General features: G+C 36.1%; 1 protein-coding gene across 2 annotated transcripts in view; it reads left to right on the plus strand.

Annotated features, from left to right (window-relative positions):
* The first annotated feature begins 245 nt into the window (after positions 1-245).
* Sec61a2 (SEC61 translocon subunit alpha 2) overlaps positions 246-12612 on the plus strand; it is a 27396-nt gene continuing 15029 nt past the window's right edge. For both annotated transcript variants that reach the window (XM_015495206.2, XM_048812662.1), the window contains exons 1-3: positions 246-396; positions 1680-1745; positions 8844-8922. In XM_015495206.2, coding sequence (XP_015350692.1) covers positions 8862-8922 — 61 coding nt within the window. In that variant the 5' untranslated portion in view covers positions 246-396; positions 1680-1745; positions 8844-8861. The remainder of the gene's footprint in view (positions 397-1679; positions 1746-8843; positions 8923-12612) is intronic.

Genomic DNA, 12612 nt, shown 5'->3' on the forward strand with positions numbered 1-12612 from the left:
ATGATTATTTAATTTGGGGGGATGGGGTAAATTGCTGTTCAAAGTTAAAGAACATTTATATTTGATTTTACAAAAAGATACTTTTTTTTTGTACTGGGGGCACTCAACCACTGAGCCACATCCCCAGTCCTATTTTGTATTTTATTTAGAGACAGTATCTCACTGAGTTGCTTAGTGCCTCGCCATTTGCTGAGGCTGGCTTTGAAATTGCGATCCTCCTGACTCAGCCTCCCAAGTTGCTGGAATTATAGGTATGTGCCACCGTGCCTGGCAAAAAGATACATTTTTAAAAAAACTTTATAATACTTTTTTTAAAATTTTTTTACAGTCAAATTTTTAGAAGTTATCAAGCCTTTCTGTGCAGTTCTACCAGAAATACAGAAACCTGAAAGGAAAGTAAGTAAAATACTTTAGTAATATACTGGTTAGCTAAATGAATTATCTTATTAAACCCATAAGATTGATTTATTTCCCCAGTCCTTTTCTGGTTGAAGTTGGAAAAATATATCTTGCTCATCCTCCATGAAAGAGACAGAAAATGAATAAAACTAGTATAGGCCTGCTAAAGTGTAGACAGTTTCCTCATGCTTTCAAAAATGACTATTCTTTAAGTTTTAACATTTCCAAGCCAAGTGTGTCTTTTTTTTTTTTTCCCCAAGTGTGTCTTTGACATGTTAGTTAACAAACAGTATTCTCCTGTCCTTGGTAATCCTTTATAATTCCTTTAGTATAGGGTATAGATTATGCTTGCTAATGATGTGATCTGCTGGAATATAAATGGCCCAGACTGCTGGGGTAGGTTTTGATGAATACAACTGTTTTCCATAAATGAATTATAATTGTGCAAGTATATACCTGCCATGTGTTGATTTATTCATTGGAGAGAAAAATCATAGGAATGCAGTGAGAAGATACAGTAATTGAATTGGATCATTTTCCATCATTGTGTACTTTTGGCGCTAAATTCCAGAAATACTGTTATTTCCAAACTGGCCAGTTCCCATATGTTCCTCTTCTGAACTTTTATTTATTTTTATGTGGTGCTGAGGATTGAACCCAGTGCCTCATACATGCTAGGCAAGCGCTTTACCACTGAGCTAGAATCACAGCCCCTGAACTTTCAATTTCTTATAAAACTAGCAGGCATAGGACTGGAGAAAGAGATAGGTAAAATTTTTGTTAAACTTATTGTTTTATTTAGAAGTATATTTGTGTTTTAATGATTTGAGATAGTAAAAATAGTCATTCCAGCTGTATTTAAGACATCCCAAGAAACCCTAGCTTTTTGCGGTTTTTAGAATATTCTAAGACGACCTATTTAAAATTGTAAAGCTGTAAAGCATCATAGGTAGTCCTAGGTGTGCATGGCACAGTGTTAACTGAAGTCTATACGTTTGCAGTCTGTGTTTTGCTTTGCCACCTTTTCAGTTTCATTTACCATGGTACAGTGCATGTGAAAACTGCTTATATTTAACTCTTCTTTTTGAAAAGTAGATAACAGTGTTTGAGAAGTTTAGCTGTTTATTTTACCTGCTACAAACTAGGGTGAAAGGGAATTTCAACAGTAAATAATAAAAACATGTCATGGCATGGAATGTTGATTGTGCTTTAAAAAGATTTTTATTTTAAATTTGGTATTCTTGGCTTGAATTGATCATTCTTTGTTTTTTGTTGTACAGATCCAGTTTAGAGAGAAGGTATTATGGACTGCTATAACTCTCTTCATTTTCTTAGTATGTTGTCAGGTATGTAACCAATCATAATATTAAATGAGTGTCTGTACTGTTGTTCTAAGGTCTTGATTAGGTTTGAGAAACATGTTTTAGTTAAAATAATAAATATACTGAATTATATTAAGCATTGTTATTCCTTTTTATCTGAATTCTTATTATTATTGTTACTTGTGTGTATATGGTGCTGGGGATTAAATCCGGATCTCAAGAGTGCTAGAGAAATTGTGTACCACTGAGCTATTCCTGCAGCCCTAATCTGAATGATTTTGATTATGAAAGTGGTAATATTTCTTTCTTTCTTAGACAAGGTCTCCTTATGTGGCCCAGGCTGGCTTATGATCCTCCTGCCTGAGTCTCCTAGGAGTAACAGGATTATAGATTGTGCCATCACATCTGGCCCGAAATTGATTGTCTTGTTCTGAGTATTATTTTGGTTTACTCGTGAGTTTGAACAATTTTTCTTTTCTTTTTTTTTGTTTTCAGATCATGGCTTTTGCCCATTTTTTTCCTTAAAGACACTTTTTTCCTTATTGATTTGGATACCTTTTTGTATGTAAAAGCAACATATTGTAATATTTTTCCAGTTTACTTTTTTCATGTTGTGAATAGCGTATATTAATTTAAATATTCCATTAAAACAGATTTTTTAGAACCTTGGTATATCTACTGTTTAAAAATTAGTAAGGGCCTGGGGTTGTGGTTCAGAGATACAGCACTTGTCTACCATGCAAGAGACACTGGGTTTGATCTTCAGTACCACATAAAAATAAAATAAAGATATATAAAAATAAATATTAAAAAAATTAATAAACCCCAGCTTGGAGATGCAGCTCAGTGGTAAGATGCTTGCATAGCATGAAGCCCTGGGTTCAATCCCTATCATAACCAAAAAAGAAAAAGAAAGAAGGGTAAATCCAATGATGATACTTCTTTTTTTCCCCCTGCTATACTGGGGGTCCAACCAGGGCCTCCACATACTGGGCAAGAGTCTACCAGAGAACAACACCCATAGCCCTTATTTATTTTTTATGGTACTAGGGATTAAACCTGGGGTGCTTTACCACTGAGCCCCACCCATTGTTTTTTTTTTTTTTTTTAATTTTATTTTTTCTTTGTTATTTTGTTTTGTTTTATGGTGCTGAGGATTAAACCCAGGGCTAGGCATGTACTTTACCACTGAACTAAGCTGCAGTCTTATCTTTTTCTTTGGTCATTCCTGGTTTTGATTTCATAACTAATAATTTTTTACATATTTAAGGTCATGGATAATTTTTCATGTATTCTTCTAAATATTTTAGTTTTAGCTTTGTCTATTATCTGTTTCAAATTGATAGTTGGGTTTGGCATGAGGTAGGAGTCTATTCTTTTTACATGGATATCCATTTCTGGAAAAATTTGTTGAAAAATACCCACATTGAATTATGTTGGCATTTTTGTTGAAAATAAAGTCATCACATAGCATGATTCTTTTTCTTCACTCTCTTGCATTCATCATTATGTCTATCATTAATACTAAACCACTTTTTGTTTTAGTTGGCTTTTTTACTGCTGTGACTGAATGACCCAACCAGCACAACTATATTTGAGGGCTCATGGTTTCAGAGGTCTTCATCCATAGTAAGCTGGCTCCATTCCTTGGGGCTCAAGGAAAGGCTGAACATCATGTCTAGGGAGTGTGGTGGACGGAAGCAGCTCACATCATGATCAGAAAGCACAGAGAGAAAGAGAAGACTTCACTCACCAGATAAAAATATATACCCAAAGCCATGCCCCAATTTTTGCCTTCTCCAGCCACACCCTACCACTTCAATTACCACTCAGTTAAACCCTGTCAGGGGATTAAATCACTGATTGGGTTAAGACTCTTACAACCCAATCATTTCTCCTTGAAATCTTCTTGTATTGTCTCGCACGTGAGCTGTTGGAGGATACCTCATATCCAAACCATAACACTGTTTTAATTACTGTAATTTCATAGAAAGTCTTGCAATCAGTTTGTAAAAGTTCCCCAACTTAGTTCTTTTTCAAAATTGTTTTGGCTATTTTGGGTCCCTCATATTTTCATATACCTTTTTTGGGGGGTTGGGTACTAGGTATTGAATTTAGGGACACTCAACCACTAAGTCACATTCCCATCCCTATTTTGTATTTTATTTAGAGACAAGGTCTCACTGAATTGCTTAGTGCCTTGCTTTTGTTAAGGCTGGCTTTGAACTTGAGGTCCTCCTGCCTCAGCCTCCTGAGCCTCTGGGATTACAAGCATGTGCCACCATGCCTGGCTTTCAAATATGTTTTTTAAATTAGCTTTTCATTTTCTACAAGAAAGCTGCTGGGATTATGATTTGTATTGCTTTGAGTTTATAGGTTAATTTAAGAGAATTATCATCTTGATACTGAATCTTCTTCTTTTTTTTTTCTTTTTCTTAAAATATCTTTTAGTTGTTGATGGACCTTTATTTTTTATTTATCTACATGTGGTGCTGAGGATCGAACCCAGTGCCTCACACATGCTAGGCAAGGGCTCTACCACTGAGCCACAACCCCAGCCCTGAATCTTCTTATTCAGAGGTCAACAGACTTATTTGTGAAATCCCAGAGAGCAAATGTTTTGGACTTTGCAGCCACAGAACCCAGGAAGAAAAAAACAACTCAAAGGAAAAAGTAACACTTCTCACTAGGAAAGAATGACGTTGGCACCATTGTGCATTCCTGTAATCACAGAAATACAGGAGACTGAGGCAGGGGGATTGTAAATTCAAGGCTAGCCTGGGCAACTTAGTGAGACTGTGTCTCAGAACTGGAAATGTAGCTTCAGTGGTAGAGCACCGTTGGTTCAGTATGCAGTACTCAAGACATTTCTCAGCACGGTTCTTTGTAATTGATTTATACATTTTATATTACTTTATTTTTTTGTGTTTACATAGTTGCTAAGATGTTTCTTTTTGTCTAATGCTTAGACAGATCTGCCCAGTGTGGGTGATTTCTTAATTCTCTTTCCAGTGAATCTCAAACAGCTTCAAGCTAGTTTTCTTCAGCTTAAGGAAGTGATGGGAAATGAGTTAAGCTAAGTGCATTAAATTCTACCAGGACTCTGCTTTCTTATTAAATTTTTGTTAACTATCTTGAGAGGATTCTCATCACCTGAGCTGAAAACTGTATTCCATTCCAAGCTCCAGGTAATTCCTGAGTTCCGGTTTAGGGCAGTCCTATAATCTTTAATTCCATACTACAAGATCAGCCACATTACTCACTTTTCTTTCATTCATTTTTTTTTTTCCCCAGCAGCTATTTTTACTTCCTCTTAACCAAAGGAGGGAACAAGATAAGGATATCTGTGTAGTTGGAATATTGGTGGGAATTCAGAGGATTCTATTAACTTCCCATTGTGATGGTTAGGAGTACCTTTGTACTGGATGCTCAGATGTCTGGTGTTTTCTCCTAACTATCACCAGTCCTTCAGATTTATAATCCTTTTTCTTGTTTGGATGCTGTCCAGATTCTTTTTGCTTTTTTGTTTCTCTTAGTTTTCTTTCATTCTTGTTATAATTTTAACTGTTTTTTAAAATGTGCTTTGTTATGTGCTAGAGGAGGAAATTTCTGTAATGTGATTGCAACTTTCCATCTTAACACAGATCTATCTTATTTGGTTTTCAGTTCCTAGTACCTTTGAAAATCCCTAATGCTTATTTTTTATTTTTTCACTTGATCAACTCATGTTTCCATTAGAGCATGGACTGCTTTGTTTCTCCAAAATAGTATACTGTATTTTACCAAGTTTGTTATTAGACAAAATAAATGTAACAGTTTAATTGAGCATTAAAGGAATCATGTATCTGGTTGGCTTCACTCAACAGTGGAAGAAGTATAGAGAGCTCTGCTCCAGAGGCATGGGGAGTGAGCTCTTATAGGTTGAACGTGGAAGTAAAAAAATTACTTGATTGGCTATGGCTAGCTGTTTGCCTTATTTCTATATGGTCCAGTGGGTGGTCTCTATAGAACCAATGACTATTTGACTATGATTGGTTGATGCCTTGAATCCAAAATTAATCACAAGGAATGCCTTTAAATTCCGTTTCATTTTGCCTTCCTGAAGTTCCCAGTGTGGAAACACCCCTGGCTAATTGACCTCCTGCTTATATATATTTTTTTAACAAATTGAAACTGATTATATATGAAAAGTTTGGAACTCTTCAACTATGACATATTAATAGAAAATAGCTCTGTATTCTGCCCAACTGTTTTATATGATCCTGTAGCTTTGGAATTTATGGGGAAATAAAATTAGAACCAAATTTAGTAATTCTAGTGACTACAGAAAAGACCATTGCTTAGGGGAAGTTGGTTGACTTTTTCTTGTTCAGTTTCCCACAAAGCAGCTAACCATGGAGGTAATGGGTACCTATTAAGGAATATAATTGGACCAACTAACTTCTTTACTATTTAGCATTATACTTTGATATAGACTGTCCTTATTCCTCATCCCTCACCTTAACTGAAAAGTTTTCTACAGCTACAGGGTATACATGAAATATCCATGCTTCACACTTCACTCATTTTGTTACCTAGATAATAAATTTGAACAGTAAAAAAGTCTAGTTTGTTTAAAATTGGTACATGCCTATATTCCCAGCTACTCAGGAGGTTGAGGATCACTTGAGGCCATGAGTTTGAGGCCAGTAACATAGCAAAATCCTGGGTCAATAAATAAGTAAGCAAATAAGTAAAATTACTGGTAGCATCTTTTGAAACTTTTTAAAAAATCAAGTTTCATATAGAGAACTTTTTGAAATTAGCAATGTATTTTTCTTTGCCTGATCTTCTCGTGGATGAGAAGGGATATGACTAAAGGCTGTATTCTAAACATGAGTCACATGATAGGAAGCAATCTATAGTTCAGGTGTTTTGTTTTGTCCTGATTAAAAATTAATAAGTATCATAAAATAATTTGATAATTAAGGAAGAAAAATCGATATAATCCTACTAGCTAGAGGTAATCACTATTTGAATAAGGAAGAAAAGGTCAATATAATCCTACTCGCTAGAGATAATCACTATTTAAGATTTTTAAAAGCTACTCCTAGTTTTATTTTCTATATGTTTTTTATAGTGTTCAACTTTGTTTTGTTTTGTTTTGTTTTGGTGGCCCATATGGGGAGTGTTCAACTTTTTAAATAACTTTTTAATTTATACAGTTTAAAAAAAATTTATTAGTTCTTGATGGACTTTTATTTGTTATTTGTTTATATGGGGTGCTGAGAATTGAACCCAGTGCCTCACATATGCTAGGCAATCACTCTACCACTGAGCCACAACCCCTGCCCTAATTTATATGGTTTGAATCTTTGTTTTTACTTGTTTATTTTTGCAGTGCTGGGACTTGAAGCCAGGTCTGGCACATGCTGAGCAATACCTTCTACCACTGAGCTATATTCCCAGCCCCTGTACTTTTGTTTTTGTAACAGAGTTTCTTAACAGTGGCACTTCTGAATTTTAGGCAGGATAATTGCTGTCAGGGGACGGCTTTCCTGTGTAGTGTAGAATTCTTGGCAACATTGCTGGCCTCTACCCACAGATGCTGTTAATATCACCTCTACCAAGTTATGACAACCAAAGATATCTCCAGACACTGCCAAATATCTCCTGGAAGGCAAGAGTAAACTAGTTTGAGAACTTTTTTTTTAGTTCCAGGGATTGAACCCAGGGGCGCTTAACCATTGAATCATATCCCCAGTCCTTAAAAAAAAAAAAGTTTATTTAGAGACAGGGTCTCACTGAGTTGCTTATGGCCTCACTAAGTTGCTGAGGCTTGCTTTGAACTCATGATCCTCTTGTCTTAGCCTCCCGAGCTGTTGGGATTACCGGTGTGTGCCACTGTGCCTGGCTTGAGAGCTGTTTTATATGTACTGTTATAAGTTCTTCCTCACGTTATTACAATTTCATAATTATAATTTTTAGCGACTATGTAATATTCCACTGTATGTGTAATCTTCAGTTTTATAACTATGAATGTGATCTTGGTTGATTAGTATAAAACTTTTGCAAAATTATTCTATGACTAGGCAGATATCATATCCTATAATCTGATGAGAGTAATTCTGTTCTTTTTGTACTAGGGATTGAACTCAGAGGCACTTGACTACTGAGCCACATCCCCATCCCTATTTTGTATTTTATTTAGAGACAGGGTCTCACTATATTGCTTAGCACCTTGCTGTTGCTGAAGCTGGCTTTGAACTCACGATCCTCCTGTCTCAGCCTCCTGAGCCTCTGGGATTATAGGCATGTGCCACCATGCCCAGCTGAGAGTATTTCTTTAAAAAAAAATATTTATTTTTAAATTATAAGTGGACACAATATTTTATTTTAATATGGTGCTAAGGATCGAACCCAGTGCCTCATGCATGCTAGGCGAGTGTTCCACCTCTGAGCCACAATCCCAGCCCTGAGAGTATTTCTTTTTTTAAAATAGTAACAAAAAATATAACAAATTTTACCATCTTAGCCAATTTTAGGTGTGTAGTTTAATAGTGTTAATTATATTTGCATTGTTGCACATCGTCAGTATTGGCAGGTGTGTTTACTAGTGAAATGCACCCAACTAATAATTTTGACTGTTTTAAGACTCTTACCCTTAAAAATATGCTTGTTTTGTTACAGAACATAAGAGTAGTCTTTTTTAAAGATTCATTGCTGCCAGGCATGATGGCCCATACCTATAATCTCAGCTACTTGGGAGGCAGAAGCAGGAGGGTTATAAATTCTAGGCCAGCCTCACAATTTAGCAAGACCTTCTCTACCTAAAAAGAACTAGGGATGTAGCTCAGTACTTGTCTAGTAAGTGTGAGGCCCTGGTTCAATCTCCAGCACCACAAATAAAGTATTGCAAATATTAAGTGAATGCATTATAAATTAAATGCAAAGTTAATTTATATAATACATTTAAAAATTTATTTTTAGATATTGATGAACCTTTATTTTATTCATTTATTCATATGTGGTGCTGAGAATTGAACCCAGTGCCTCACACATGCTAGGCAAACGCTCTGCCACTGAGCCACAACCCTAGCCCTGTAATACATTTTCATAAAATATTTTGTGCAATATTTTTAGATACCACTGTTTGGAATCATGTCATCAGATTCTGCAGATCCTTTCTACTGGATGAGAGTTATTCTTGCATCCAATAGAGGTATGTAGTTCTTTTCTTTTTATCACTAGATTACTAGTGACATCAAATAGTTATACACACATGCATTAACAATTATTTTTCAATGTTTATAGGGAGGGAGAGGATATGAGATCAGAAATTCATGTCTAGGAGAAGAAACCAACATGTAAATAGTGACACTACCATGTATTTGTTGTAACAAGAGAGAAATTTGTCTTTGGGTTTTTCACAGACTAGAAACCTCTGATCTGCAGTTTCAGAGAGGAGATAATGCATTTGAATTGGAGTTTAGTCTTTAGAACAGTAAGAGAAAGTCTGAACTAAAGCCCACAAGTATAAGACAGCATGATACAATCTGGGAAGTGGCGAGTGGTGGATGCTGGTCAGTGAGGCTAATGAGGTAGGGCCTGGATCATGAGATTTCTTGCATTTCAGGAATAATGATTGCTTGTATTTTTCTTTTAAAGCACTTGTTTAAGTAGCCGGTATGTGTGTTTCAGAATATAAAATTAATATTATTTTTTAAATAATACTAATAATTAATTATTATTTATTATTATTATAGTACTGAGGATTGAACCTGGGGCACTCTGCCACTGAACTATATATCCCCAATCCTTTTTATTTTTTATTTTAAGATAGGGCCTCACCAAATTGCCCAAACTGGCCTCAAACTTGTGATCCTCCTGCCTTAGCTTCTTGAGTCGCTGGGATTATAGACATGTGTCACCACACCCAGCCAGTTTATTTTTTTCTAAAAGCGCCATCTTTTTTTTGTTTAATTTTGGAGTACTGGAAATTTGCCTGTGGTCCTATGCATTCTAGGTGAGCACTCTGTCATTTAGTTATATCCCCAGCCTTTTAAAAATTTTGAGACAGGCTCTTGCTAAGTTGCCCCAGCTGACCTCAAACTTGGAGTCCTCCTGTCTCAACCTCCTGAGTAGCTGGGATGACAGGTGTGTGCCATTGTGCCTGGCTTAAATCCACTGACATTTATATACAGATTTATATGAAGCTAAAGATGAAAGTTGCACTTGTGATTGAGAGCTTGTGGGAAGTCGATAGGTTGGCGAATGTTAATCCAGACTTCTTTGTGTATTCTTTCATATATATAAATGTATATATGCTTCAAGTAAAAAATATGATACACTGTATGTTTTTACTTGCTTTATTTAATATCTCAGATGAGAGACTTCATTCAGTGGCCATCTACTATCCCATTATAAGGATAGGCTATGATTTATTTAATTATTTATTCAGTAATTATTTATTGAGTTTTTACTGTGTACCAAGCTTTGTGTTAGATGCTGAGAATAGAGAGTGAACAAGATGATGTCCCAGTTGTCAGAGTTTATATTTTCTATTTGGGGTTCTAGATTCTACATGAAGCATATTGGGGTGGGGACAGATGCTTTAGGATGATAACATTCGGACAGAGACCAGCACTAAGTGAGAGAAAAGTCCATGTGAATACTTACTAGGGAAGAGCAAGTACATAGGCTGTGAGGTGAGAGTTTGCTTGATGTGTTCAAAGAACATTGAAGGGGTCAGTGCAGCTTAAAAAGAAAGGTGGGGGAAGAACGGTAGGACAGGATATTGCAGATGTGTTTTGAGAATCAGATCATGAAGGGCTTGGAGACTAGTAAGGAGTGTGTTTTATGTGTTATAGGAAACGTTTGGGGTCTTTCATCATGCATTTAGTTTATTCTCCCCTCAGTTTTATATGATAAACAGTGCTACAGTGAAGGTTGTATATATGCTTCGGTAACTTTATTTATTTATTTGTTTGCAGTGTAGGGGGATCTAAATCAAGGCCTCATGCATGCTAACCAAGTGCTCTACTATTGAGCTATGCTGCTAGTTCTGTAACCCCCAAGGGTATTCAACCACAGAGCCACATCCAGCCCTTTTTACTTTTTTATTTTGAGACAGGGGTTCTTTCTTTCTTTTTTTAATATTTATTTTTTTTGTAGTTGAACACAATAACTTTTATTTATTTGGTGATGAGGATCGAACCCAGGGCCTTGCACATGCGAGGTGAGCGCTCTACCGCTGAGCCATAACGCCAGCCCCCCACAAGACAGGGTTTCTTAGGGCCTTGCTAAGTTGCTGAGCCTGGCTTTGAACTTGTGATCCTCCTGCTTCAGCCTCCCGAGCTCCTGGGATTATAGGCGTGCACCACCATGCCCAACATACCTGAAATGTTTTAATGTAATTAATTTCTAGAAAGTTAAACTGTTTGGTCACAAGATACGTATGCTTAAATTATCACTAGATAAATTATCTTCCAGAAGGGTGGGACTGGGGATGTAGCTCAGTGGCAGAGCATTTTCTTAGCATGTGTGAGGCTCTGGGTTCATTCCCCAATACCACCACATTCCTGACCCACACAAAGGTTATATTATTTTATACTCTTATCAACAATATATGATAATTACCAATTCTCTTCTAGCAGTGGATATTATTAGAGTCTTAGTCTGTCAATCAGGTGAAAATTGTCATCAATTGTTTATATATTGGTGAACTTTGAACATTATTTTTGAATATTTGTATTTCTTCAGTGACTGAAATTTTCAGTAGTGTTTAAAAATTTTTTTGTTATAAATAATAGCAAATTACTGACTAGTTTAAATACCACAAATGGAGTTTATTGAAAGGATATGATTCTTTATTGAAATCCAAGAAGGTAAACTACTAAGCCAGGGTATCTTTTAGACCTCAGCATCAGGGACTTGAAAGGACTTGAAAGCCTTTTCCTCATGATTCAATTTCAGATTGTTTCCTGATTTTTTTTTTTAGTTTTAGATAGACAATATTTATTTATTTTTATGTCATGCTAAGGATTGAACTCAGTGCCTCACACATGCTAGGCAAGTGCTCTACACTGAGCTACAATTCCAGCCCAGCTTCCTGATTCTTTATTTCCTAGTTCAGAATATCAAATTATTTATGGGAGGCTTGAACATCTTCGGGTAGTGTTTCAGGGTTAGTACAAGGACAGTACAGTTTCCCTGCTGGGGTTCTGCTCCCATATTGTCAGTGTTTTCCTGAGAAAGCATCCTTGGGAGCAGCTATACAAGGTATCTGCTATTTTCTTTTCCTTTTTTTTTTTTTTTAAACTGGGAATTGAACCCAGGGGTGCTTTACCACTGAAGTACATCTCCAACACTTTTTATTTTTTAATTTGAGACAGGGTCTCACTAAGTTGCTTAGGGCCTCACTAAATTTTTGAGGCTGGTCTTGAATTTGTGATCCTTCTACCTCAGTCTCCTGAGTGGGATTGCACTGTGCTCGGTATCCATTTCTTTTTAAAAATTGGTTTGTTCACTTTTTAATTGATTTGTTAGAGCACTTTGCATGTTAGAGATAGAAACTCATTGTCATATTTGTGTTTGAATATTTATCTTTTTTAGGGGGATACCAGAGATTGAACTTGACCACTGAGCCACATCCCCAGCCCTATTTTGTATTTTATTTAGACCCTCTCTGGTCTCACTGAGTTGCTTAGTACCTCGAAGTTGCTGAGGCTTCCTTTGAATTCCCAATCTTCCTGCCTCAGCCTCCAGAACCACTGGGATTATAGGCGTGTGCTACCGCACCTGGCTTGAATATTTTTCTTTTAACTGCATGGAGGTCTTCATAGTTGTATTTAATCGTAGCTTCCATCTTTTTCTTTCTCTCTCTCTCTCTCTCTCTCTTTTTTTTTTTTTT

Source organism: Marmota marmota, unplaced genomic scaffold (genome assembly GCF_001458135.2).
Source record: "Marmota marmota marmota unplaced genomic scaffold, marMar, whole genome shotgun sequence".
In the NCBI taxonomy this organism is placed as follows: Eukaryota; Metazoa; Chordata; class Mammalia; order Rodentia; family Sciuridae; genus Marmota; species Marmota marmota.